The sequence below is a fragment of the Pelodiscus sinensis genome, unplaced genomic scaffold (assembly GCF_049634645.1).
Source record: "Pelodiscus sinensis isolate JC-2024 unplaced genomic scaffold, ASM4963464v1 ctg37, whole genome shotgun sequence".
Classification (NCBI taxonomy): Eukaryota; Metazoa; Chordata; order Testudines; family Trionychidae; genus Pelodiscus; species Pelodiscus sinensis.
This window is the reverse complement of record NW_027465869.1, coordinates 1,115,966-1,143,172: the sequence shown is the minus strand read 5'-3', so window position 1 is coordinate 1,143,172 and position 27,207 is coordinate 1,115,966. Positions and strand designations below refer to the sequence as shown.

General features: G+C 58.4%; 1 protein-coding gene across 1 annotated transcript; it reads left to right on the top strand.

The window, feature by feature from the left end:
• Window positions 1-13,570: 13,570 nt before the first annotated feature.
• On the top strand, window positions 13,571-26,212 carry LOC142824043 (uncharacterized). Its single transcript, XM_075915787.1, has 6 exons — window positions 13,571-13,849; window positions 14,162-14,284; window positions 14,838-14,905; window positions 15,305-15,410; window positions 15,683-15,778; window positions 26,165-26,212. The coding sequence occupies exons 1-6, from the start codon at window positions 13,634-13,636 to the stop codon at window positions 26,210-26,212; spliced, it is 657 nt and encodes a 218-aa protein (XP_075771902.1). The 5' UTR covers window positions 13,571-13,633.
• Window positions 26,213-27,207: the final 995 nt, after the last annotated feature.

Below are 27,207 nucleotides of genomic sequence, written 5' to 3'. Positions count from 1 at the left end.
GGACTTCAACTATCCAGACATATGTTGGGAAACTAACACAGCGAGGAACAGGCTATCCAATAAGTTTCTGGACTGCATTGGAGACAACTTTCTGTTTCAGAAGGTTGAAAAAGCTACCAGAGGAGAAGCTGTTCTGGATTTGGTTTTAAGAAATAGGGAGGAACTAGTTGAGAACTTGAAAGTGGAAGACAGTATAGGGGACAGTGATCATGAAATAATAGAGTTCATGATCTTAAGGAAAGGTAGAAGGGAGACCAGCACAATTGAGCTAATGGATTTCAGGAAGGCAGATTTTGATAAGTTCAGAGAACTTGTAGGTAAGGTCCCATGGGAAGCAAGACTGAAGGGAAAAACAACTGAGGAGAGTTGGAAGTATTGCAAAGGGACGTTGTTAAGGGCCCAAAAGCAAACAATTCCGCTGTGTAGGAAAGATAGAAAATATGGCAAAAGACCAGCTTGGCTTAACAAGGAGATCTTGCATGATCTCAAAATAAAAAAGGAGTCGTATCAAAAATGGAAACTAGGACAACTAACAAAGGATGAATATAGGCAAGCAACACGGGAATGCAGGGGCAAGAATAGAAAGGCAAAGGCACAAAATGAGATCAAACTAGCTACAGGCATAAAGGGAAACAAGAAGACCTTTCATAAATACATTAAAAGCAAGAGGAAGACCAAGGACAGGGTAGGCCCACTGCTTAGTGAGGAGGGAGAAGCAGTAACAGGAAACTTGGAAATGGCAGAGATGCTCAATGACTTCTTTGTTTCGGTCTTCACCGAGAAGTCTGGAGGTGTGCCTAACGTAGTGAATACAAGCAGAGAGAGGGTAAGTTTAGAAGATAGGATACACAAAGAAGAAGTTAAAAATCACTTAGGAAAGTTAGATGTCAGCAAGTCACCAGCTCCTGATGAAATGCATCCCAGGATACTCAAGGAGCTGATAGAGGAGCTATCTGAGCCTTTAGCTATGATTTTTGAAAAATCATGGCAGACAGGGGAGATTCCAGAAGACTGGAAAAGGGCAAATATTGTGCCCATCTATAAAAAGGGGAATAAGAACAACCCAGGAAACTACAGACCGGTCAGTTTAACGTCTGTCCCAGGGAAGATAATGGAGCAGGTAATTAAGGAAATCATATGCAAACACTTGGAAGGTAATAAAGTGATAGGGAATAGCCAGCATGGGTTTGTGAAGAACAAGTCATGCCAAACTAATCTGATAGCTTTATTTGATAGGCTAACGAGCCTTGTGGATAAGGGAGAAGCGGTGGATGTCATATACCTAGACTTTAGTAAGGCATTTGATACGGTCTCGCATGATATTCTTATTGATAAACTAGGCAAATATAACTTAGATAGGGCCACGATAAGGTGGGTGCATAATTGGCTGGGTAACCGTAGTCAGAGAGTTGTTGTTAACGGTTCTAAATCCTGCTGGAAAGGGATAACAAGTGGAGTTCCTCAAGGGTCTGTTTTGGGACCCGTACTGTTCAATATCTTCATCAATGATGTAGATATTGGGATAGAGAGTACGCTTATTAAGTTTGCAGATGATACCAAACTGGGTGGGGTTGCAACTTCTTTGGAGGAGAGGGACATAATTCAAAATGACCTTAGCAAGTTAGGGAAATGGTCAGAGGTAAACAGGATGAGGTTTAATAAAGAGAAATGCAAAGTGCTCCACTTAGGAAGGAACAATCAGTTCCATACATACAAGATGGGAAGCGACTGTCTAGGAAGGAGCATGGTGGAAAGAGATCTAGGGGTCATAGTGGACCACAAGTTGAATATGAGTCAACAGTGTGATGCTGTTGCAAAAAAAGCAAATATGATTCTAGGTTGTATCAACAGGTGTGTTGTAAGCAAAACTCGTGAAGTCATTCTGCCGCTCTACTCTGCACTAGTTAGGCCTCAGCTGGAGTACTGTGTCCAGTTCTGGGCGCCACATTTCAAGAAAGAGGTGGAGAAATTGGAAAGGGTACAGAGAAGAGCGACAAGAATGATTAAAGGTTTAGAGAACATGACCTATGAAGCCAGGCTTCATGAACTGGGCTTGTTTAGTTTGGAAAAAAGAAGATTAAGGGGGGACATGATAGCGGTTTTCAAATATCTAAAAGGGTGTCACAAGGAGGAAGGAGAAAATTTGTTCCTCTTGGTTTCTGAGGACAGGACAAGGAGTAATGGGCTTAAAGTGCAGCAGGGGAGGTTTAGAATGGACATTAGGAAAAAATTCCTAACCGTCAGGGTGGTCAAATATTGCAATAAATTGCCAAGGGAGGTGGTGGAATCTCCCTCTCTGGAGTTATTTAAGAACAGGTTAGATAGACATCTGTCAGGGATGGTGTAGACTGAGCTTGGTCCTGCCTTGAGGGCGGGAGGCTGGACTCGATGACCTCTTGAGGTCCCTTCCAGTCCTATTATTCTATGATTCTGTGATTCAAGCTCTTGCCTTGACCTCCACAAAGGGAGGTGTGGTACCACAGTACCTGTCAGAATTTTAAGTTGCTTTCACTCCTGACGCTAGACACAGAAAGTGAGGGGGGATTTTTAGGAAACAATGTGGGGGAGAGGAAAGCAACTTTTCCTCCCTGCCCCCAGTCATGTTACTGGATGTTGAGGGGAGCAGCCAGATCACTGCTGCACCCATGTGGGGGTGTTGGCCCCAAAAGTGGCACAAAGGGGGGCCACGTGAGGTGTCCAGTAGAAGCCTACTTTCTTCTGATTCCATATATGCTATTCATGTGATTGTATAATGTTGGTATGTGAAGTTATAAGCATGTATTTTGTGTGGATACCAAATGTTTCTCTGTATGTGGTTGAACTATGGGCAAAGCAGCTCAGCCTATGGATATGCTAAGGAGTAAAGCTCTGGAACAATAGCCCTCTTTAGGCCAAGGACACACCTCAAGAGTGGTGACTCATACCTAGTGGCTACCAGCAGGGAACACAGGGATAAGCCATGGGCCAGGTGACCTGCTGTAGCCAAGAAGAGGCCAGGAAGGAGGGATAAATAGGCCATGTGGTCGACTCCATCTTGGTACTCAGCTCAGCACTTCATCCCAGAGGCAGCAGTGCAGGGATCGAAGAGCCAGGAAGAACTGTGTGCCCATCCTGACCCTAGGATGCGCAACAAGGACTTGTAAGCCAGCAGCTGTAACATCTCTGCTAGAGGCTGCATCGAGAACCGGGAAATTTGATGCATGTAATGTACTATCCTTTAACAACCTTACTCTCATGCTTTTCTTTATTGTAATAATAAACCTTTAGATGTTAGATGCTAAAGGATTGGCTCAGCATGATTTGTGGGTAAGGTCCAGAGGGTAAATTGACCAGGGATCTGTGGCTGGTTTCTTGGAACCGGACAGTACTTGTTCGGGGTAGGTGGGATTGGGTGCTAAGACCCCCCCACCGGTGTATGAGGCCCGGGGCCATCTGGGACACGGATATTGCTGGGGTTTCGGAGGGGTTTTGCTCGTGAGGCTTCAGGCAGGCAGCTGAAGCACTCTGTGAGACTGGTTTGTGGCCTGTTTGGAGAGGTAACCAGTCTGGGGACTGTAAGGAGCCCCGAAGTTGAGCAATTCGCCCTGAGCGGAAGCCCTCAGCTGTGCCCAGACACAGTCCGGTCTGTCCCAGCCCCAGCCAAGCCGTTTGCTGCGCCGTGAGGAGAACCGCCCTGTGCTGGGCACCTGATCAGTGAAGAGAAGTTCAGCGCCCAGACTGCCTGGGAGGGCAGCACAAGGAGTCATCGTCTCCAGGAGAGGCAGTGGTCTCATCACACCATCAGCCCCAGGGTTCTCCTGGCTTTGCAGGCGTCATGGAGACGGGGAGTGCTACGGAGGGAAGGGATGATGAGGCAGCTCAATGGATGTTTTCGGGGAGTTCGTTCAGAGCAGCGAGGCAGAAAGCACAGAGCCCTGGAGGGGCAGGGCGTCAAGAAACCCCCTGAAATCTTCAAGTCTGAGCTGTGAGGGGAGCACGTCACCCTGGACCATTCCTCACAGGTGTCTGCCCAGCCTCTTTTTAAACGCCTCCAGCGACAGCGATTCCACAGCCTCCTTTGGGAGCCTCTTCCAGAGCTTAACTGCCCTTAGGGACAGAAAGTTCCCCTAAATCTCCCTCGGTGCAGGTAAAGTCCCTCACACATTGTCCAACTTCAGTGGACATGGAGACAAGTGATCATCAGCCCCTTTAGAAGAGCCCGTAACACACGTGAAGGCCTGTTATCGGCCCTCCCTACCTTTTCTTTTCTCAAGACTGTCTATGGCGTTCTCATGGGTCAGGTATTTTACACCTTTTATCATTTTTGTGACTCTCCCCTGGACTCGCTCCACCTGGCCCACATCTTCCCTACAGTGTGGCAGCCAGAACCCAACAGAGTCCGTCAGCTGAGACTGGTGGAGGAGGACAGGCACCGCCCAGATCTGACAAGCCAGAGCCCTGTTTAGACAAACCCTTTTTTGCAGCTGTATTACCTTGTTGACTCATATGCCCATTTGTGATCTTGGATAACCCCCAGATCGTGTTCAGCAGCACTGTCCCCAGCCCATGGGCCATCCTCAGCTGGAGCAATTGCACAATCTGGCCTGGGACTTCCTGTCCATTACTGCCCCATGCCCTGCTCTTTCCCACCATCACCCCGCCCTCTCCCTGCGTGGCATCTTGTACCCTAGGATGCAGCTTTGGGGATCACTGGGGGGCTGGCACCACATGGAGGCAGCAGTCATGCCCCCTCTATTCTCTGTGTGGCAGGAGCCATGGCGGAGTCAGACAGCACTGGACAAATGCACTTGCTCTGTTGTGCTCTGCTTCCCCATGGCTCCTACTGATGTGGGGAGTGTGTGTGGGGCCCGACTGCTGCCTCTGCACAGCACCAGGCCCCCCAGTGACCTCCAAAGCCACGTCCTCCCTCTTCCCAAGCAGAGAGATCCGATCCCAGACAGGAGATGCCACAGCTGAGGATGGCACAACTATGAGGAGCTGCCGGTGTGGGATGCTGGCTCCTGGGAACTTCTTCAGAGGGGTATCCCAAGCTCTGCTACCACTAGCAAGCTTGAAGAAAACCCTGATAAAAATCTCTGATAGCTGACCTCTCAGTCTTAGTCATGCACTCACCCACCTCCTATTACTTTCCAGGACACAAGAATCAGATCCTAGTCTTTAAAAGGGTGTTCTTATTAACAACACAAAAAGATATTCTTGATAAAGGATACTTCATTGCTAGGTGTTATAGAGCAGCTGAGAAAAGAATAGATTAAAACACAGAGAATTGCTTCCCTGGGATTCAGTTTTAGTTACAGCGTAAGGGGGGGTTAACTAAACACCAAAACAAAGACAATTGTGTCTAACTATAAACATTCCCTATCTACTCACATGTTTGTACTTCCAAAGTCTAGTCCATTTCTAGGCATGGGTATTCATCTCCCTTCCCCCCAGTTCTTGGTTTGAATGCCCAAAGGAAAAGCAGCAGGCAGATTCCCTTTCAAGCCAACTCTAACACGTTCTTCCCATTGGTTCTCCTGGCTACCTGCCAACACTTCCTGGTCACCCACTTTCCAGGGTGAACCCTTTAGTTACTGAATGCTGAACTGTTTCTTCAGACAACGAGGGTGAGAAAGGCCAATCTGTACCTCTCTCCTTCACTCTCTTACCAAAACATTGCTTCTCTTTTGAAGCTGTAATATTTTACTAGAAGACTTACTTGGCCTTGCTCGGGTCCTTCAGGGCAGGGGGCTGGCGGTGTGGGGAGTGCAGGAGTCAGAGCTAAGTGGGATGGGCCCTGCCAGCAAGGAGGAGACAGGAAGCCTGCACCTCGTACTCCTGCGAAAAGCCTGCCTGGGGGAAACTCAGCTCTGGAGGGAAGAAGGAAGCCACAGGCTGGCGCACACAGGGCTCTGTGGGCTTGTCGGAGGCTATGGGTGTCAGGCTGTGAGCCCAGCAGCAGAGCATTTAAGGCACCCAGAGTTCCAGGGCAGACGATGACACAACACCTCACTCCCAGAACATGCACCTCAGTCTGTAGAGCGGTGCCGGTAAGGTTCAGGGAGGTGTCACAGGCCGAGGGAGCGAGCTGCAGTGGCTGGAGGCTGACCCTGGAGGTGCTCCCTGTGGCAATAAGAGGCCAGGCTGATTATGGAACTTGGTGGGAGGGAGGGCAAGGGCATGGCAGGTAGCACTGGCATGAAATGCCCAAGCCAGGCAACGCTCCTCAGCCTGGTCCATCCTGCCAGGCCGGAGCCATTCCCTCCCATAGGCTGTGTGAACCACGGCAGCCAGCCACTCCCAGCAACTCAGCCCTGGCTCCTCGTGGTCTCCTGGATGCTTTATTCCCACTGTTCAATCCCAGGGCGCATCCCAGGGGAACGCCCCCAGGAGGCCTCCCATGCGGTCCCGGTAGATCCCGTCGAAGGCCTTGCTCTGCGCCGCTGTGAAATGGTTCTTCCAGTCCCCACAGATGCCTGTGGAAGGCGAGTGGCGCTGCTCAGGATTCGCACCATGGCCATCGCGGGGACTGGGACTCGCCTCCCACCCTGCAGATCGCGGGGCGCTTGCTGCTGCAAGGGGGGTTGAGCCCACCCTGCTCCCAGTGCACAATCCTGGCTCTGCCCCCGGCTCATCCCCCACAAGGGCTCGATGGGATCTGTGAAGCTCCCCAATGATGGGGCTGCCTGACAGCAGCCTCCTCACTATAACTTTGGGCTGGGCCCTGACTGAGCTCCCAGGCAGCCTTCTTATAGTCCTAGTCGTATCATCCCACCTGGGCTTCTATTTGACATTTTCCTTTGTTTTGAGTTTTTTGCAAATGAAAGGAGACAGAACGGTCAGTTAGAAGCACAAATGGCTTGTGTGAGGTTTAGTTTCAAATAGACATTTTCCTGCCAGTTTGGATTTGGATGCCCAAATCCAAATTGTCACCGCAAAGCACAGGAAAAGATCGCCTTTCAATGCTAAATTATTGTGTGGAATGCCCAAGATCATTGCACGTGAAGTGTTTGAGGGCAAAGATTTAACTGAAATTAAACGATTTGTGCTTTAAAAATGTTGGTAAAATATTGTAGAAAAACTTCAATAAGCTTTTTTTTTCATACGCAACGTTTTCGGTGCAGTCTGTTGCCCTCTGTTGCATGGCATCAGAACTGCAAGAGTGTGTCATTAATGGGTATGTCTACACTACAGCACGAATTCGAACTAACTGAATTCGAATTAGTTAATTCGAACTAAGCTAATTTGAACTAGTGTATCTAGACCTAAAAGCTAATTTGAATTCAATCGGGGGACTGTCAGGATCCAGGAGGCCCTGCAGGAGAGCTTCCACCCAAGGAGCCTGCAGAGCCACCCTAGTCCTCCCCATCGGGGGCTCATGCCCCATTCCTCCCTCACCTTCTTCCACTTACCCCTCCCTAGCCCCCCTTCCTGATGTAAAAAAAAATAAAGGACACGTGTGTTCAAAAATACAAACTCTCTTTATTTAACAAAACTGGGGAGGGGAAATAAAACTGTGGGGAGACGGGGGAAAGGAGGCAGGAAAGGGCAGGAGAGAGTGTGGGAGAGGGGAGGGGGAAACCTGGGAGGAGGGAGCTGGAAGGGGAAAGGAAGGGGAAAGAGGGGGAGGGGAAAGTCAGGGATCGGGGTGGGGGTGACGCCGGGCCAACCGCCTCCCAGCACGGCAAGGGAGGGGGCCTCGGCGTCCCCGGGGGGATGGGGTGGAGGGTGCAGAGGTTGAGGTGGGGGGTGTGGACATTGAGGAGGAGGAGGGTGTGGGGGTTGAGGAGGAAGAGGTGGGAGGGGGGGCAGGAGTGGGAGGAGGGACAGTTGTTGGGGGGGCAGCAGGCGCAGGATCAGCACAGGGCACCATGCTCTGCAGCAGGGCCTGCAGATTTGCATTTCTGGCTCGGTCCTCAGCCAGCTGCTCCTGGCGGAGCTGCAGGTCTTCCCACATCCAGGCCTTGACGGTGTGGTGCAGGGCTCGCAAGGACCCCAGGTGCTGGTCCCAGTACTCCTGCTCTGTGGTGGCGGACCGGAGCAGGCCATGGGTGCGGGAGCATGTCCCGGGTGGGGTGGTGCGCCCTGCACGAGCAGCTGGTACAGCTGTAGAGAAAGAGAGTGGTCACTTCTCCCTGGGGACACAGTAGATGATGCCCAGCCCCCTCCCCCCGCCCCGCAACGTGAGGGCGACCATGCCCTGCACCGTCAGAGCCGCTGTGCTTGTACAGAGGCCATGGTCAGGATGTCTGGCTCTCCCCGGGACGGGGAGCTGCCCCAAGACTGCACCCATGTCCCTGTGCCATGTATAGTGTGGCCGGGGCGGTGGGCGGGCGGGCAGGGGGGGGGGGAGATGTCCCCTGCCTCCATGTAGAGGAGACGTGTGGAGGGAAAGCATCCTGCTGGGTCCCGCCCCAGGGTCAGGAGCATGTCAGGTCTCTTCAGACATGCATGTGCCTATTGGGCCACGGCCCCTGGGTGTCACGCAGCTGGAGCGTGGCATGGCATGTGCTTGCACGTGCACAGGTGTCTGTGTGATCCGTGGGAGGCATGGCCCACGTGCGCGGTCCCTGGTCTCCCTCCCGCCTCCTCCCCCGAACTACTTAATTGGAACTACTTCCCCGGTACGGTCTCCCTGGATGACCCTGCCGACTCCAGTGCTGGAACTCCTTGTGGTGGCCCCTCCGGTGTGCCCAGGTCAGGGCCCTCCAGTCCCGGCTCGCTGCCTCCCGGGCTGGCACGGACCGCCCCGCCCCCCAAGAGTCGGTCGAGGGCAGGGAAGTAGGGGCAGGTGGCAGCCCCTGCTGCGGCGCCGCCCCTGGTGGCCATGGCGTACGCCTGCCGCAGCTGTTTTACTTTCAGGTGCACCTGCTCCTGGGTGGCCTGTGTCCCTTTCGGGCCATGGCGGCCGCTATGCGCCCGTAGACGGCCACGTTCCTCCTCCTAGTACAGAGATCATGGACGCTGGGGGCCTGCCCCCAAACCTCAATGAGGTCCATGACCTCCACACTAGACCAGGAGGGTGCGCGCCATCTACGGCCCCTGGCTGGCCCCTGGGTGCTGGGGGACTGGGCGGGGGGACGGCTCGCTGGCACTGGCTGCCTGGCTCATCCTGCAGCCCCTGGTTCGGGGCAGAGACTGCTGGCAGGGCTGGCTCTGGCAAGTGCCGTCTGGCCAGAGTCTACCCCTTTAAGGGCCCCAGGGCTGGGGAGAGGAGAGGAGTTTTCCTGCTTTGGCCCAGAGCAGCCACCAGGGGAACCTGGGGAGGGCTGGGCTCCAGCTACTTCGAATTAAGTGGCTACACAGCCCTTAATTCCAACTACTGAATTCGAATTTGGCGTTACTCCTGGCAGAATGAGGTTTACCTAGTTCGAATTAAGTCCAAACTAGCGGTTTGTTTGTGTAGCACCTATGAAAGTTACTTCCAACTAACGGCTGTTAGTTCGAATTAACTTTGTAGTGTAGACATACCCATAGTTCCTATACAACTAACAGCTAATGGGTAGTCTCCAGTAGTTTAAATCTTGGGGCATTTGGAAAAGGAGGGGGAGCTACATGTGTGCGGGGTGTATTGTTGCCCTCTGCTGGATGGACTGTAAATGCTTTATGTATGTATCATATGCCCTATAGTGCTAACAGTTAATGGAGATTCTCCTCTAGCTCACACCTGGCATTTTCTAAAGTAATATATGTGTGTGTATGTGCGAGAAAGAGCAAGAGCCTGGGGGCTCCCTCATGTCTCCTCCCCATCCCGATCTGCTTGGCTTAAGTGCAGGAAAGAAGAAGTAGTGAGCTTTGTGTATTTGACATCAGGTGGAAGCAGGGGAATGGAGGAGTAGTGGGAACAAGAGCACTTGGCTTCTTTTCCTGCAGACCGAGAGGGGTGGGGACTGGCTTGAGCTATATAAATCAGATGGCGCTCCATGCCTCAGTTTCCCCCTTCATACAATGCCGATGACACAGAGAATGTTTGTAAAGTGCCTTGTTGTTAGCCCATGGGGCAGAGGGGGAAACTCGGTCTCAGAAGCAGACTGGGGGGAGGTAAAAGCCTACCTAGGCAGCGCTGGTTCCACTACGTCACGCTGCCAGACCGGTCTGAGTGGGTCCCTCTCTTGGCTGCTCCTCCCCCCAGGAGGAGTGGGTTCCTCTCCATCGGCTGCAGGAACCAGCATTTCAAGGTCTTTGCCAATGGGCAGCCGTTCTGCAATTCAGCTCTGCCGCGGCTTCCAGCAGATCGATACACTGGAGATCGATGGTGCCGTGGTCGGGTCCTGTGCCCAGTTCTGAGCCCGACCGGTGCCGCTGCCCAGACGGAGATGAGTGGCACACACACGACACCCCCCTACGCCCGCCCTCGCAGACCCAATAAACCTCTCCCTTTCGCAGAACGACTCTGCTCCTGCGTGGTTCTGGGGCTACTTGTGTGTGTGTCCTATACCCCCTTTCTGCTCAGCGCAGATAGAGACTCCTCTGCAGTTAGAGCTGAGTGCGACGCCTGCACTGGGATGGCGTATTGGGATAATGTACTGACAGCTCCTCTGCGCCACCCCTCCTCTTCCTGCCGCTGCAACATCAAATTAACCTTCCTGGTCTGCCCCCGTCCTCCCTCCGGTACCAGGAGACCCCACGCATGATGGGAGGGGCTGCAAACTGGGGAGCAGGCTACTGCAGGGCTGAGGGCAGCAAACCAGCCCCCAGAGCCCTGCAGGGCCTGGCCACGGGGAAGGGGAACTGATGTGAGCAGCATTTAGAGCTGGGGGGGGGGGCTGTGGGGAGGAGGACAATGGAGCCACGAGCAGGACAGGGGGTGAGCCAGCACCAGTGAGTCTCAGGGGGTATGTCTACACTACCCCGCTAGTTCGAACTAGGGGGGTAATGTATGCATACCGAACTTGCTAATGAAGCCCGGGATTTGAATTTCCCGGGCTTCATTAGCATAAAGCCGGCGCCGCCATTTTTAAAAGCCGGCTAGTGCGAACCCCGAGCCGTGGAACGAGGAGTACAGATAGTTCGGAATGGCTACGTAGTTCGAACTATCTAGCCCGTGCCGCGTGTAGCCGCGCGGCACGGGGTTCGCACTAGCCGGCTTTTAAAAATGGCGGCGCCGGCTTTATGCTAATGAAGCCCGGGAAATTCAAATCCCGGGCTTCATTAGCAAGTTCGGTATGCATACATTACCCCCCTAGTTCGAACTAGCGGGGTAGTGTAGAAATACATACCCAGGGGGACTAGAGCCTCCAGGCCTGGCCCCCGTTGAGAGAGAAGCTCAGAGATTGGAGCTGGGGCAGCCAGGAGCCCCCCACTGCTTTGTGGGGTGCAGAACAATGACTGCTCCCGAGGGGGGAAAGGAAGGTGCCTGCACTGCAGGGCCTCCCTGGAGAGACAGTATCGGTCCCTGGCAGACAAAGGTGGAACCAGTTCCAGGGCCTGGCCAGGAAAGAGCCCAAGTCCTGGGAGAAATCAGGCTCCATGCTCAGCTGTGAGTCCGAGTCCCATAGACAAAAGCGCCCCAGGGCAGTGGTGGATTCTCCACATGTCAATGCAGGCTGTGACGTAGTGGGGGTACCTGGCTGGTTTCTATGCTGCTGGCTCTGGGGTAACCCCCACTGGCTGTCGTGGGGGCCATGACCCAGCAAAACAGGATGAGTCACTATGCAAACCAGTGACCAGACACCCCCCATGGAGAGGAACAAAGGATGGTGGATGCTGCCCTGGCTGGGGGGCAGGACTGGAAGTGAGAGAGTTGGTGGCCCACGAGGAATAAGCCCGGGTCTGGCCCACGAAAGCTCATCATCTAATAAACCATCTTGTTAGTCTTTAAAGTGCTACATTGTCCTGCATTTTGCTTCAACTACCCCAGACTAACACGGCTACATTTCTACCCCTTTTGTGCAAGAGCTGTTGTGCAAGAAGGCAGTGTGGACGGGCACCAGGGGCTTCTTGAGCAAGACACTTTTATGGCTAAAATGGTCATCAGAGCTTTCTTGCACGAGAAAGCGTTCACAATGCCATGGACACTCTTGTGCAAAAGCACATGGCAGGGTGGAGGTGCTCTTGCACGAGACCTTTTGCGCAAGAACTCCGGTGTGAAACAGTTCTTGTGCAAGAAGCCTGCAGCGTAGGGCAGGGAGCAGCCTATGGGGCTACTGGAGCTGCTGGCTGCAGGATGCCCAGTCAGGGAGTGGGGGGGACCCCTAGGAATGGCTCCAACTTCCCAGAGGGGTGGCCAGAGGCAGGACATTTGCCTGGCAGGGTGAGGTGAGGGGGGGGGCAGTGACCTCACAGGGGCTTTGGGCAGCCCTCAGCAGATCAGGCAAAGGGCAGGTGGGGAGGTGGTGACCTCACAGAGGAGCCCACATCTCAGGCTGATAAAGGGGGGGGCGGGCCCAGGGGACTTTGGAGACCCCCGGTTGCTTTAGCTCTGGTGCGTCTCCTGCTCACAGTTGCTTTGTCCTCTGTGAGTTCCACATCCGGACAGCGTTTTGCAGAAGGTAAGAGCCCCCAGGGGTTTGGATCCCGCCCGGGGCCGGCTGGGTTCCAGGCAGGCCCAGCCCTCGGTCAAGGGCCAGAAGGTGATTCCTCACCTGGGCTGTGTCCTTAGCGCCACTGGGGCTTTCTCCTGGTTGGTTTCCCTTTTCCTCCATCCCGCCCACATTTCTGCTCTGTTCTTGCCTCCTCTGTGACCTTCCCCTGCTGCCCCCCCAGCTTGTGACCCAACAGACTAGCTGAAGGAGGGGGGGTGGTTTGCAGGAGCCGTGGGGCGGGGGATGCAGCCCCCATTGTGGGGACTGGGGAGGTGGGGCTGGACCAGGTCTATGCCGGTGTCTTTGGGGAGAACGCTCCACCCCCCCACACCTTAGACTCTCCCCTGATTGGCCGAGCAGGGGCTGTTGATGGGCAGGAGACTCAGGTCCTTGCAGTGCCTGTGCAAGACCGAGCCGATAAGCAAGGGGCCATTTGGGGGCTGGGGGCAGTCGCTCTGGGGAGCTGGAACCCCTGGATTTCGCTCTGCAGGCTGCGCCCCAAGCTCCCCTTTGCTCCCCTCATTTGCAGCATGGCCAAACACATCAGGCTGTGGTTCCGGAAAGCCCTGAAGATGGCCCCAGGGCCGGTGGGAAGCAGCTCCTCCGTCCCCGCGGGCGGGGAAGCTGAATCCCACCAGCTCGGGGCGACTCGCCCACCGGCCAGGCCCCTCCGGACCTGGCTCCAGAGGCGGCTGGGAAGGCGGGACCCAGCCCAGCGGGGCAGCCGGGTAGGGTGGCTCTGGGGCCTCCTCTGTGGAGAGAAACACCTGCCCCAGGAGCCCAGCCCCCATTACCACCAGGGGGCATCGCCCTGCCCGGCCCCCGGGGACCTGCCAGTCTCCGGGAGCCCCCAGCCTCTCCGCACCAGCCCCTGCAGCTGTGGGTCCAGCTCAGTGAGCAGCAGCGCCTGGGCCTCCAGCTGCAGCCGGGCCACCTCCTGCAGCCGCTCAGACCCAGGTGAGGGGCCGTGAACACGCTGGGCCCAGGGGCTCACCCAGTACACGGGGGGGCAGCCCCAGTGTCTGCCCCGTAGCCAGGGCAATGGATGAGGGCGGGAGCTGCTGCTTGGCTCTCTTGTTCCTGGTGGGGGCTCTGCTGAGGGCGTTGGCAGATGTGAGGGTGGAAGGGGGATGGGTCCCTGCGAGGGGCGTGTGGGGCCCAAGCTGCCCTGGGTCCCTGACATGGGGGCGCGTGACCCCTGCTGGCCGCTGGAGTCACCCTGGTCCCTTCCCTCCCGCACAGAGCCCCCCTGCGCCTCGGCGGAGCTCTGCCAGGAGCGGATGGACTCCCGGGTGGAGGAAGGGGCCATCTATGATATTGAAGAGCAGCTCCACACCCGGGACACGGTAGGAACCTTCTCCACACGGGGGGGGACCCGAGATTGTCCGGCCCCTTCCCAGCACGTCCCCCCCTCCGGGAGGGGCTTGTTCCTGGGGATCCCCCTGGGGCCCCTTCTCCTGCATGACCTGGGCCCCCCAAGCTGAGGTCTCTTGTCATGCACCAGCTGGGCCCCCACAAGCCTGAGGCAACAGTTGGGGGGGAGTGTGGGTGCTTGGACAACCAGCAGCTCCCACCTCCACTCCTGGGAGGCCTGAGCCCTGCAGCTGTCCGTGGGGGGCAGGCAGGCCCCAGGCTCACAGACTCTCTCTGGGGTGCAGAGCCCAGCCGCCCTGCAGCGGTTCCTCCTGGCCGTCCCCCCCGCCTGCCTCGCCGCCCTCCAAAGGGGCGAGGACACCCTGGCGCCGCGCTGCTGCAAGGACACCATGATGGCCAGGATCGTGGTGAGCGAGTCGCGGCGGCCGGGAGGAGGGGAGGGGATACGTGGGGTGGACAGGGGTCTGCCTGGGCCATGGCGGCGGGTGGGGGTGCTGGAAATGGGATGGGTGGGGCCAGGAGTGCTGGAGGGGGAGGGGGAGGTGGACATGGGGAGGGTGGGCGGGGATGCTGGAGGAGGGAGGGACACAGAAATGGGGCAGGTCTGGGGTGCTGGACAGGGAGGGGGATTCGGAACAGGGAGGGGTCTCCCCGGGCCATGGGGGGGGGAGTTGGAAGGTTAGCAGAGCGGGCTGCTGAGGATGCGCCTGGGGAGCAGGGATGAGGAGGTTCAGAGGCTGGTCACCAGGGCAGTGAGGGGCAGGAGACGGCCTGGGGACAAGGATTGAGCTGGTCCCGGTTTGGGAGGGGGGTGCTGGGAGGGGCCCTGTGCCGGGCAGGGGGGCTACAGGGCAGCGGGAGGCAGTGGGGTTGGATCCTGCTGGGTGGGGGCGCTGGCTGCGTGAGCGTCTCTTGGGGGCCCCAGCCTCACACGCCCCTTTGTCTCCTTGGGTCTCACAGGAGATCATGGAGGACTCCCCCCCCCCACTGGTCTTGGCCGACTGCCTCAACGCCGCCTGCAGCCTCAGGTACCGACCCCCCCCCGCCGACTCCCCCCCAGAGCAGATCCCCTGACCAGGGAGTGGGAAAGTCTCTGTCTCCTGGGCTATGTCTAGACTGCAAGCCTCTTTCGAAAGAGAGCACCCAGTGAGTCTGGATGCTCTCTTTCGAAGAAGCCCTAGTTCCATTCAAGAACGCCTTCATTCGAAAGAAGCACTTTCCAAAGAAGGCGTTCTTCCTCGTGAAATGAGGTTTACCGCCGTGGAAAGAAAAGCCGCGTTCTTTCGATTTAATTTCGAAAGAACGCGACTGCAGTCTAGACGCAGGTGATGTTTTTTCGGTAAAAGGCTACTTTTCCCGAAAAACCCCCTGAGTCTGGACACAGCCCTGCTGCTGAATTAACAGTCTCTGCCCCTCTCTCCTGCCAGCACCTTGCAGCCTCCCCTACAGGCCCAGCTCCTGAGCCCCCTGCTGAGGGCGGCCGTGGGACAGACTGTGTCTGGGGACTGGCAGCAGGAGCCCATCCACACACAGGTACGTCCCTCCGGGCCCTGCTCCCGGGCTGGGCTGGAGCTCCAGAGAGGAGTGGGGGTGGGGGCAGAGGGAGAGAAGAAGCTGCAGGTTTGGATCCTTCCCTCCAGGTTTCCCGTTGCTCTCCCTGGGGGCCCGTCCCTTCCATGCCCAGCCTGGGCTCCTCCCTGCTCTGCGAGGTGGCTCAGACCCTGCTCAAGGCTGCACCCCGGAGCCAGCGGGTGGCCTGGATCCCCCAATCCCCCTCTGACCCAGGGCTCCCCCTTGTCTTGCAGCAGTTCATCCGGGCCCTTCCCGTCGACCTCCAGGCCCTACTGGCAAGCCTCCTCGCCGAGTCCCCAGACACCGCCAGGCTGCAGCTGATCATGGAGGTGAGCCCCGTGGGGGGGACGGGGCCATTGTCCCTGCTTCCTCGGGGGGCCGAGAGAGGAGCTGTGTCAGTGGCTGGGGGTGGGGCACAGTCTGAGAGGAGCCCCAGGCTCTGCCCAGAACCGGCGCCTCCCTACGGGTCCTGACCTGCCTCTTTCCCCCCCAGCACCTGAGCCCGTGGCTGGAGTCCCGCCTGCCCCAGGAGCGAGCCAGGGCCCTTGGCAGCACCACGGCCCTGCTGGGAGTCGCCACCACCCTCCCGGGGTTTGAGGTAAGTGACCTCGGAGCCGGGGGGTCTGGGGCTGCAGGGCGCGGGGCTGGGAACGTCCCCGGGAGGCAGAGCTGGGAATGGGCCGGGAATGGGCCGCGTTCTCCTTTCCCCGGGGAGGGGCGACCCTGGGCCTTTCCGGGGGGCACCTGGGCCCCAGACTGGGGAGTGGCCGTCAGTGGATCCCCTTGTTCCACCCCCGGAGTGACCCTTCAGTCGGGGCCATTGCTCAGGGTTGTCTCCTCGCAAGGCCGGCCCCGCCCCGCCCCGGGAGGTGTCTCTGTCCGTCCCCCGAGCTCAGAACCGCCTCGGCGGCCGTTAGCATGGGACGTGCAGCCCCAGGATGCTGAGGGACCCCCCCTCTTCTCTCCCCTCAGAACTCCGCCGACTGGCCGAGGATGGGTCACCACGTGGCCCAGCTGGGCCTTTTTATTTCGGACCCATCCGAAGACGTCAGCCGGCTGGCCCGGGAGGGGGTGCACAGCCTGTACCGACTCCTCCTGCACCACAGGGGTAAGGAACCCAGCCGGGACCTGGGCCCCAGGGACACCCTGAGGGTGCCGGCGGCGGGGGGAGGGGACCCAGCCCTTTTCCCCCAGACTGGCCCAAGGGGGGATGCGTCCCTCTGTGTTCCCCTTCTGCCCCCTGTGCCCCTCCATTTGCCCAGGGATGCCTGCAGGGACCCGTGGGAGGGGAAGGGCTCAGACCTGCCAGCAGAATCACCCTGGTTTGTCTCTTGCAGGCCTCAACATCCACCAGGCAGAGGACCTGTGGTGCAGGCACTACTATAAGGAGAGATGGGTCCTGGCTCACAGCAACACCGTGCGGGTGGGAGAGGTAAGGACGCGCTGCCAGGGCAGGGCAGGGCTCGGGGTTGGGGCTGGCTGGGGCCCTCGTGCGGGTAGGACGCGGGGTGGGAAGCGGGGAGTCGCTGATCGAATGGTCGATGCATTTTCCCTCGACTATTCGAGCCGTGGACAGGGCGGCGCTGCCCCTTTGTGATGCTGTCCCGGCGTTTCAAGGGGGCGGCGCTTCCTAGGGGCAGCGCCGCACCTTGCCCCGGATCTCCCGTAGGAGGGGAAGCAGGGCGGGGGGGGGGGGGGCAACACTTTTTGATGGAGGTCGCTCCAAGATGTTGGCCAGTGGCCTAGGGCTGCTCTGTTGTGCGGAGGGGGGTGAGGTCTGGGAGGGTCTTGGGGGCAGGAGGAAGGTGTGACCTGGGGCAGGCGTTGGGGTGCAGGGTGAGGAGAGCGTCTGGGTGCAGGGTCTGGAAGGGAGTTTGCAGAAGGAGGAAGCTGTTTTAGCCCCAGGAGTTGGGGCCGGGCTCTGGGCCGTCAGCTGAAACCTCCCGTGCTCTTGATTTCAGGTCTTTGGGCAGCTCTTCACGCCAGAGCAGGAGAACTGCTTTTTAGACAAGGCTCTGCTCGCTGCCCGCTCCCCCCTGCGGCGCCCCAGCCAGGCCGGGCTGGTCCTGGCCCACGCCCTGCATGGGCAGGCCCATCAGCTCCTGGGATACATGGTGAGCAGCCGGAGCAGATGCAGGAGAGTGGGGCAGGGCCAGGGTCTCCTTCCCATCCCCTCAGGGAGTCCCCCGCCCCTTTCCTCATGCTGCCCCCACCCCACGTCCCTGCTGGGTGGGTCAGAAGCTCACCCTGCGGGCCTGACGGGGGGTGACCAGAGAGCAGAACAAGTCTCAGCGCAGGGGGGAGGAGGGTGGAAATGCTGGGGGGGCCCAGTACCCCTGAGTCCCCAGGGATGAATGTGACGGATTCTGCTTCCCTTGCAGCAGGAAGACACCCAGTGAGAGCACAAGGAGCTGAGGAGCCAGCAGCTGCGTCCCCCTCCCCCCAACCCTCCCAATTGTATAGAATGGATTTAAATTCGGATTAAATAACGTTTCAAAAAACATTTGGATCAGGCTTTGTCAATAATGTTTAATGGGGGGGGGCATTTTGGCAAGTGGTCAAGGGCCACATTTCTACCGAGGAGTTTGGGGTCTGGGACGGGGCGGTTGGGTGCAGAAGAGAGCTGAGGGGAGGAGCCTGGGTGCGCACCGTCCATTGCATCATCACGCGGCGCCATTGTGCTAGTGCTGCAGCTTGGGTGACTGGTTTAATTGGAATGTTTACACAGATTAGGTGTTTTAACTTTAGGAAACTTCATTTTAAATAAGGTAAAATGTTAATTTCTGTCTACCAGAAAGGGTTTCAAAGTTTTCTTTATTAAAGGCAGGGATGAGGAACCTTTTTTGTCTCCAGGGCCACTGACCCCCAGAAAAACCAGTTGGGGACCACACACGAGAAAAGCAAAATACAAAAACCCTTCTTCCAAAACCCACAAGCCTCACTGAGGTGAGGGGAAGGGACAGGGAGGACTGAGGTTCGGGGATCCCTCATTTTTGGCCCCCCCTCAGATTGAGAGGGACCCGCAAATGCCACTCTCCCTGGAACCCAGGAGAGTTAATCTGTGCTGGGGCTGGAGTGCCAGGGGAGTGAGATGTCTCAGTCGGGGCCACATTCGTGAGGCTTGGGGGGGGTTGGAGGCGCCAGGGACGCATTCAGATAGAGCAGGGGAGCCGGCAGGGACCCTGAGAGGAGAAGTGGGAGTGAGAGCCCAGCCGGGGAGACACAAGGAAACCAGAGTCAGTCTAGTATCTCTCAGGCAGCTGGGGTAGACACCCCCCACCCCAAACCCCAGCCTCCTGTTGGATCCTCCTCCCACAGTTAACTGCCTCTGAGTCTGCACCCAAACTCCCATCGCTGCCCTGAACCTGTCCCAGAGCCTGCAACCCGCAGCCTCTCCCGCGCCCCACTCCCCAGCCATCCTGCACCGTAACCCCAGCCTCAGGCCAGCGAACCTGAGTGAGGGTGGGGGAGCCCAAGCAGCAGAGGGAGGGGGGAGTGGAATGAGTGGGGGCGTGGCCTCAGAACAGGGGCAGGGGTAGGTGCGGGGAAGGGGGCGGGGCAATGGTAGTGGCCTCTAATGCCCACACCCCTCCCTTCGGCATCGCTTATGTCCCATGTCCGCCCCCTCCTGAGCCCACAGCCGGTGCCAAGGCCTCGTGCCCAGGGCGGGGTCGCCCCTGTGAGCTGCCAGCCATACTGGGGAGAGGCGAGAGGGTCTGGGCTGCTGTGTCCGTTGCTGGCTCCTGTCAGGCCTTTGCACCAAGTCCTGGTGCAGCCTGAGCAAACCTGGGTCCTTCCCTGCTCCTCCAACACCACCTGGGCAAAGGGAGGAGAGTCCCTGTACAAGGGGGTCCCCCACCGACCCCCGTTTCGGGGTCCTCTGACCACGTCCCGTGTGGGCTTGATCCCCACTCAATGTCTAGTCTTCCCGCTTTCAAGACGGGGGATGTGGGTTGTCGGTCGTGCCTCGTGCAACCGCACGGCCGGTCACTAGCTCACACGTTTCTCCCCCCCTTACGGAGGGGGGAGGGAAAGGGGGGCCCGGGCCCGCCCTCACTCACGGGCCCCAGCCCAGGGCCCTAAGGACACGGAGGTATTTAGCTCCGGTCCGGCTGACGGGGCTCCATGCCGAAACGCGTCAGCCCGCCAGCTCCAATGAGCTCTGCCCTGGGCTGCTTCCTTTCCCTCCTCAGGAGTCCTTCCTCCCTCGCCTCGTGGCGGTCACCTTGGGCTCGTCCGTCAGGCTGGCGTTTGAGCGTCTGTATGTCCGCCCCTTGCTCTGGACTGGCTCCCCAGCCCAGAGGACTGTCGTGGCCGGACTCAAAGGGGGGTGGTTTCGCTCCGACCTCCGCCTCTTTGGCGACAAGCCCCCTCACGGCTGCCGCCCGACTCCTCTCTCTCCCCCCTTTGAGCGGACGGGGGTCCATCTTAAATCTCCCGCCGGGCGTCCACCTTTGCTCACGTCACCAGGCGGGCGCCTCCCCTATCGCCCATCCTGTCTCCCCATTGGCCGGCTCCCCTGTCACTCCAGGCGGGGAAATGCCGCCCCCGCTACCGCCGCGTCGGCCGCCACGGCGCTACCGCTTCGGGGGGGGGGGGGCGGCCGGCTTTCCCTGTCCCGGCGCGGCCCGCGTGCACGCCGCGCAACCCCGGCAGGGCCCCCCCCTTACCCCGAGGAATGCCTGCTCGGCGGTGTCCCAGGGACGGGCGGGGGACGCTCCGTCACACACCCCCCTTCCCAAGTCAGTTACCCTTCCTAGTTCCGTAGTTTCCTCCTCCTCCTCATACCGTCTCGAAAAGAAGTCTGCGTTTTGATGTAAGCTTCCGGCCCTGTGGGCCACATCAAACGCGTATGGCTGTAGGGACAAATACCACCGCATCACCCTGGCGTTTGTGTCCTTCATTGTCTGCAGCCAGCGTAGGGGTGCGTGGTCCGTCACGACTTGGAACCTGTTGCCTAGGAGATAGTATCTTAATAAGTCAATTGCCCATTTCACAGCCAATGCTTCTTTTTCAATTGTTGCGTACTTACGCTCCCGTACAAACAACTTGCGGCTGATATAGATGACGGGGTGTTCGTCTGCACCCTCCCCTTGTGCCAGGACAGCCCCTATTCCAGTTTCCGAGGCGTCTGTGTATAGGGTGAAGGGTTGACTAAAATCGGGCTGAGCTAACACTGGGGCCTGAGTTAGGCGATCTTTTAACTCCTGGAAGGCCTTTTCGCACTCCGGCAACCAACGTACCTTCTGGGGTAGTGCCGCACGTGTCAGGTCCGTTAGGGGGGCCGCTATTGCTGCGAAATTGGGAACAAAGCGGCGATAATAGCCGGCCAACCCTAAGAACCGCCTAACCTGTCGTTTGGTCCGTGGCGGCTGGAACGTGCGCAGCGCCTCTACCTTCTCGACCAACGGGCGGAGCCGACCTCTCTCGACTGTGTAGCCCAGATAGGAGACCTCCTTCTCGCCGAAATGGCAGGAGAAAAGTTTTCCCCCCTAAGGAAGGGAAACTGGTTTTTTCCTAAGGGGGGAAAACCAGAAAACACTGACCTTGCTCATGTCCGGTGAGTTCTGACTGTTCTCACCGGGCAGGGGGCCCAAAAACTGGACTGTCTGGTCGAACACCGGACACCTGGGACCCTGAATGGGAGCCCTGGGGCAGCCGGATGCTGTGGGGGAACAGCTGGCATGGGGGGGGGGGGAGGCGGTAGCAGCTCCTGCAGTGATAGGCCAGAGGGTTCTGGCCCTGGGGGCCCTAGAGAGGCGCCGCCCAGGGCCAAGCCCCCACTGCCCCCTGGGTCCCGGGCCCCGCATATGACAGGCCCTTGCTGTCTTGGGACAGGAGGACCCCGGCCACGGGGATGCACCAGCTCCCCCACCCTCAGCTTGGCTCCAGGGCCGGTGTTGCCTGCAGGGAAGGAGCTGCCAGCAGGAGCCGGAGCATCAGTCGGAGCTTTTCCTGCTCACGCCGGGACTGGAGCCATGGACACGATCTGGCCCTGGGCCGGGAGCCAGGAAAGAAGGAGGAGCTGCCCCTCCCCCCCGCGGGGGATAGAACCTCCTCTCCCCCACTCCTGTCCCTGGACAGAGGCCTGCACAGCCCAGTGAGTCAGGGCCAGCTTATGGACTGTAGCCATTGGGCTGCACAGCCCTGACTAAAGGGGCAAGGTACCGACACTGGCCATTGGGCCACACTGCCCTTAGAAAAGGGGTAAGGTACTGACACTGGCCATTGGGCCACACTGCCCTTAGAAAAGGGGAAAAGTACTGACACTGGCCATTGGGCCACACTGCCCTTAGAAAAGGGGAAAAGTACTGACACTGGCCATTGGGCCACACTGCCCTTAGAAAAGGGGCAAGGTACTGACACTGGCCATTGGGCCACACTGCCCTTGGAAAAGGGGCAAAGTACTGACACTGGCCATTGGGCCACACTGCCCTTAGAAAAGGTGCAAAGTGCTGACTCTGGCCATTGGGCCACACTGCCCTTAGAAAAGGGGCAAGGTACTGACACTGGCCATTGGGCCACACTGCCCTTAGAAAAGGGGCAAAGTACTGACACTGGCCATTGGGCCACACTGCCCTTAGAAAAGGGGCAATGTACTGACTCTGGCCATTGGGCCACACTGCCCTTGGAAAAGGTGCAAAGTACTGACACTGGCCATTGGGCCACACTGCCCTTGGAAAAGGTGCAAAGTACTGACACTGGCCATTGGGCCACACTGCCCTTGGAAAAGGGGCAATGTACTGACTCTGGCCATTGGGCCACACTGCCCTTGGAAAAGGTGCAAAGTACTGACACTGGCCATTGGGCCACACTGCCCTTGGAAAAGGTGCAAAGTGCTGACTCTGGCCATTGGGCTAAACTGCCCTTAGAAAAGGGGCCAGTTACAGACTCCAGCCACTAGGCCGCCCTGCCCTACGGGAAGCTCTGCCCGAGGGGAGTTTGGAGGCCACAGGCTTTGAGGCGGGAGAAGTTGCCGTCACCTCAGAATCAGGCGCAGTCTGGACCCAGCGACCCCACAGAGAAGATTCCAGCCCCAGGGACGGGTGTCACGGCGTAGACTGAAGACTGAACAACCAGCCCAGCAGACAGGACCAGGCGAGGTCACACACGGGACCAGGGCAGCGAAGGAGGAAACCGGCCGGCCAGGGCAGAGAGGCCAGACGGGGGCTCACCTCGGGGACCTGCTGAACCTCGGGGACCTGCTGAAGCTGGAACAGACGAAGGGGCCTCCCCGTCGCGCCGCTTCCCCCAGACCCGAGCTCGGGTTACCGGTGCCTTTCAGCCAGGACGCCGGGCAGAGAAGCCACAGAAACCACGGCGCCTCGCAGCCCTGCCCTGGGCGTCGGAGGCCTGGCCAGGCCCTTCCCACCCAGTGCAGATCCCTACGGCGGGGGTGGGGAACCTTAGGTGTGGGGGCCAGATGCAGCCCCGGCTTGCGGGGATCCGGCCCCTGAAGGTCGGGGCTCCCCCCTGCATTGGGGGCCCATGCTGGGGAGAGGAGGGGGGCTGTTTCTCACTTGTGGGCAGCCCCCCATAGATTTCTCTGTGGGTCAGTAGCCCCGACCCAGCAAAGGTTCCCCACCCCTGCTCTGTGGGGGGTAAAGGTCCCTGGGAACCTGACTAGGGCCCCACCCATTTCACAGCCAGGAGACGTGCAACGGGGGGAGAGGAGGGGATGGGGGAATGGCGAGGGGAGTCTGAGCTCCCCATGTGACGAGGGGCCTGGGGCACCAGCTGCTCCCTGACCTGGCTGGGATGGGACAGGAGTTGTCCTGCCCCGACACGGGCACTCGCGGAGGGAGCAGATCAGAGCCACCCTGAGGGGCAGGGAGAAGTGAGGGTGGAACGGCTCTAGCCCTGCCCCACAGGCTGCTGGGAAGTGAAATTGGCACTCTTGGGGCGCCCCCACCCCCACTGCACACTATCCTAGTTTGGGCCAGAACCCGGCCGGTCAGAGAGCCGGGAAATTTCCCAGGGAAGCCCCCGGGAGTGTGCCAGGGAGCAGTGTGGACACGGTCTGGCTGTGAAATGGGCGAGGTTGCAGGGGGACGCGATGGGGCCCTAGTTCCGGCGTATTCCCTGGAAGTTGTGGGAAAGGGTCTGCCAGAAACTCCTGGCCCTGTTGGTCTCCAGGGTCATTGGGGAATCCCCTAGTGCAGCCTTTCTCCAGCTGGGGCTCCCCACCCAAAAGGGGGTCCCAGGGCCAGGGGAGGGGGCTCGCGAGCAGGGTCACTGGCCGCCTGGGTTTTCCCAGCCATGACCTCGTCTTCAGGCCCCAAATCTTCCTCTGGGCAGATGTTTGGAAATATTAAAAACTGTCGGATTTCTCCCGGCTTTCCCAGCTGAGTGGCTGGAGAGCAGCGGCTACTGTCTGGCCATCCGGTTTGGGGGCAGCCCCATTGACAGCAGCAGCACAGGAGGAAGGGAGGCCTGGTCCGATGTTGCCACCCTTCCTTCTGCACTGCTGCTGGCGGGGGGGCTGCCTTTCCATCTGGGTGGCTGCAGAGCAGCGGCCCCTGGCAGGTCACCCAGCTCAGAATTCAGCGCCAGCACCAGCTGCAGCGCAGAGGGAAGGGGGCATGATAAGGTCTTGCCTCCTCCCCTTCTGCACTGCTGCAGGGTGTGGGGCTGCCTTCTGACCCGGGTGGCTGGAGAGCAGTGGCTGCTGGCCAGGGGCCCAGCTTAGACGACGGCGTCCCTGCCAGCAGCAGCACAGAAGCAGGGTGGCTCCGTGTTGTGTCACTCCTACTTCTGCACCACTGCTGGCGGGGGCCCTGTCCTCCGAGCTGGGCGCCCCAGGAGCAGCCACGACTCTCTGGTCACCCGCTCGGCCGTCAGTGCTGCCCCAAGAGCGGTGCAGCAGGAAGTGCAGGAGGGGCGGGATTGCAGCACTTCCTTCAGCACCGCGGCGGGTGTCAGCCCTGCCTCCCAAACCGGGTGACCAGAGAGCGGGTGCCACTGGCCAGGGGCTACCTCAGAGGGCAGCGCCGATACCAGCAGCAGCACAAACTAGGGGTGTCAACGTGTGTAGCTGGCTACACGATTAACCGATACGTCTGGGCTTATTGGTTAATCCTGTCGCCTCCACACACCCCTCCCCCGGCTGCCTCAGGAACAGAAGCAGCAAGGGGGGTGAAGGTGGGAGCTGGTGTCTGCGGGGATCCAGGTATTAAGCTGCCTCCCCATGAGCACCAGATCCCATGGAGCTGCCTGGCCCGCACCATGGGCTGCTGCCTCTCATAGGGTATGTCTACACTACAATGTTAGTTTGAACTAACAGACGTTAGTGCGAACTAACATTCATAGGCGCTACACTAGCGCTCCGTTAGTTTGAATTTAATTCGAACTAACGGAGCGCTTAGTTCGAACTAGGTAATCCTCATTCCACGAGGATTAAGCCTAGTTCAAATTTACTAGTTCGAATTAAGGGCTGTGTAGCCCCCTAATGCGAACTAGTGGGAGGCTAGCCCTCCCCAGCTTTCCCTGGTGGCCACTCTGGCCAACACCAGGGAAACTCTATCGCCCCCCTCCTGGCCCCGGACCCCTTAAAGGGGCACGGGCTGGCTACGGTGCCCGTGCCAGGTGCAAGCCTGCCAGCACCCAGCCAGCAGACCCTGCACCTGCCATGGCACAGAGCCACACACCCGATGTCCCCCAGCCCACCCCCTCTTCCCGGCACCAGGCTGGCGGCTCCCGGGAGCTTGCCCAGGACCGCAAGAGGCGGGCACCTTCCTGGGCTAGTGCAGACATCGTGGACCTCGTCCACGATCTCCGCACTAGGCACAGGAAAGTGGCCGGCTAGGGCAGGAGAGCTGCCAGCCTGGTCACCCAGGAGCAGGTTGGCATGAAAATCAAGGGGGTCCACTGAGACCCCCGACCCTGAGCCCTGAGCTTACAATGGCCGTCCTGGGTCAGACCAAAGGTCCATCTAGCTCAGTAGCCTGTCTGCCGACAGCGGCCAACCCTAGGGACCCTGGAGGGGATGGACCGAAGACAGTGACCAAGCCATTTGTCTTGTGCCATCCTTCTCCAGCCTTCCACAGACCTTGGGCAGGGACACCACTCCTACCCCCTGGCTAATACCACTCCATGGACACAACCTCCATGACTTGATCTCACTTCCCTTTAAGCTCTGTTCTAGTTGTAGCCTTCACAGCCTCCTGCAGCAAGGAGTTCCACAGGTTAACTATTTGCTTTGTCATCAACAACAACAACTTTCTCTTACTAGTTTCAAGCCTGCTACCCATTCCTTTCCTTTGGTGTCCTCTAGTCCTTCTTGATGGGAACTCAGGAAGAACTTTTCTGAATGCACCCTCTCCACCCAACCCCTGCTTTTAGAGACCTCTATCCTGTCCCCCCTCCGTCTCCTCTTTTCTAAGCTGAACAGTCCCAGTCTCTGTAGCCTCTCTTTATCTGGGACCTGTTCCCAACCCCTGATCATGTTAGTTGCCCTCCCCTCTCCCAGCCTTTCTCTTCCCCTCTCCCACTTCCTTTTCCCAGTCTCCCCCAGTTTTGTTCAATAAAGACAGAGTCAATGTTGGAAGAAACGTTATCTTTATTTTGTACATCAGGAAGGGGGGCTAGGGAAGGGTAAGTGGAAGGAGGTGAGGGAGGAATGGGGTACGAGCCCCGATGGGGAGGACTGGGCTGGCTCTGCGGGCTTCTGGGGGTGGAAGCTCTCCTGCAGCCCCCCAATTGCCCCCTCTCCCCAGATGGCAGCCTGCGCCAAGTGCACCCGGGCTGATGGCCGAGTGCTGTGATGTGCCCAGGGTGGGCAAAACGCTAATTCGAACTAGTTTTTAGTTCTAGACGCGTTAGTTCGAATTAGCTTAGTTCGAATTAACTAATTCGAACTAAGTAAGTTCGAACTAACTCTGTAGTGTAGACATACCCATAGAGATGCAGTAACGCGGAGGGTGAGGGAGTCAGGCAGGAGCTGGTGCACACGGGAAGCAGCTTTTAAGACAGCTCCCCATGTGTATCAGCTCCTATGGAACCACGTCTCACCCATCCCCCTCCACTGCTGCCTCCCTGTCAGCGTGGGGGCAGGGCAGACATGAGATGAGATGTTCGGGGAACTATCTTCTAAGCCGGCTCTCCACACAGGCCAGCTCCATGGAGCCCCCTTTCCTCCCTCGCTGTCTCACATAGAGGCGAGGGGGACGGGGGGTTGCTCGAGGGGAGCTGACTTACAATCTAGTTCTCCGTGAGCACCAGTTCTGCGGAGCTGCCTGCTCCTGCCTCTCACACTCCAGAGGAGGCTGCTGCAGAGCAGCCTCTGTCCGGGGCTGGCACAAGCTCTCGTCGCACAGAGGCTGCTGTGTGGGATGCCGGTGCAGCCTCTGTCTGCTGTGTGGGATGCCGGTGCAGCCCCTCATTGCTGACTCAGGCACCAGGGACTATCGAATAATCATGAAATTGCTACAGTTTGATGCAGTGACATGATTGTTCAGTGACTCCCTGTCTGACATCCCCAGCAAACAGGGAGGGGGGCCCTGGACGGTGCTCCCCTCGTCCTTCTCTGCCTTCGCTGGCAACAGCGCCGCCACTCCCGCCGGGCAGCTGGACAGTCCGTGCTGTCTCCGGTAACAGTGCAGAAGGCAGGTGGGCTGCTGCAGCTTTGCCTCCCTGCCTTCCGCGCCGCTGCTGCTGGGTAAGGATGTTAAATAACGATTCACGGACAAGTTGAGGAGTCGATGGAATTTCCATTGGCTACTCAACTAGTCGATGGGCACTTTCTGCACTTTGAACTGGA

Coding starts and splice junctions, on each gene's coding strand:
- LOC142824043 (XM_075915787.1), top strand. CDS start 13,634: ATGGGTCCCTGCGAGGGGCGTGTGGGGCCCAAGCTGCCCTGGGTCCCT. Junction 13,850..14,161: donor AGCTCCACACCCGGGACACG/GTAGGAACCTTC, acceptor TCTGGGGTGCAG/AGCCCAGCCGCCCTGCAGCG. Junction 14,285..14,837: donor CCATGATGGCCAGGATCGTG/GTGAGCGAGTCG, acceptor TGGGTCTCACAG/GAGATCATGGAGGACTCCCC.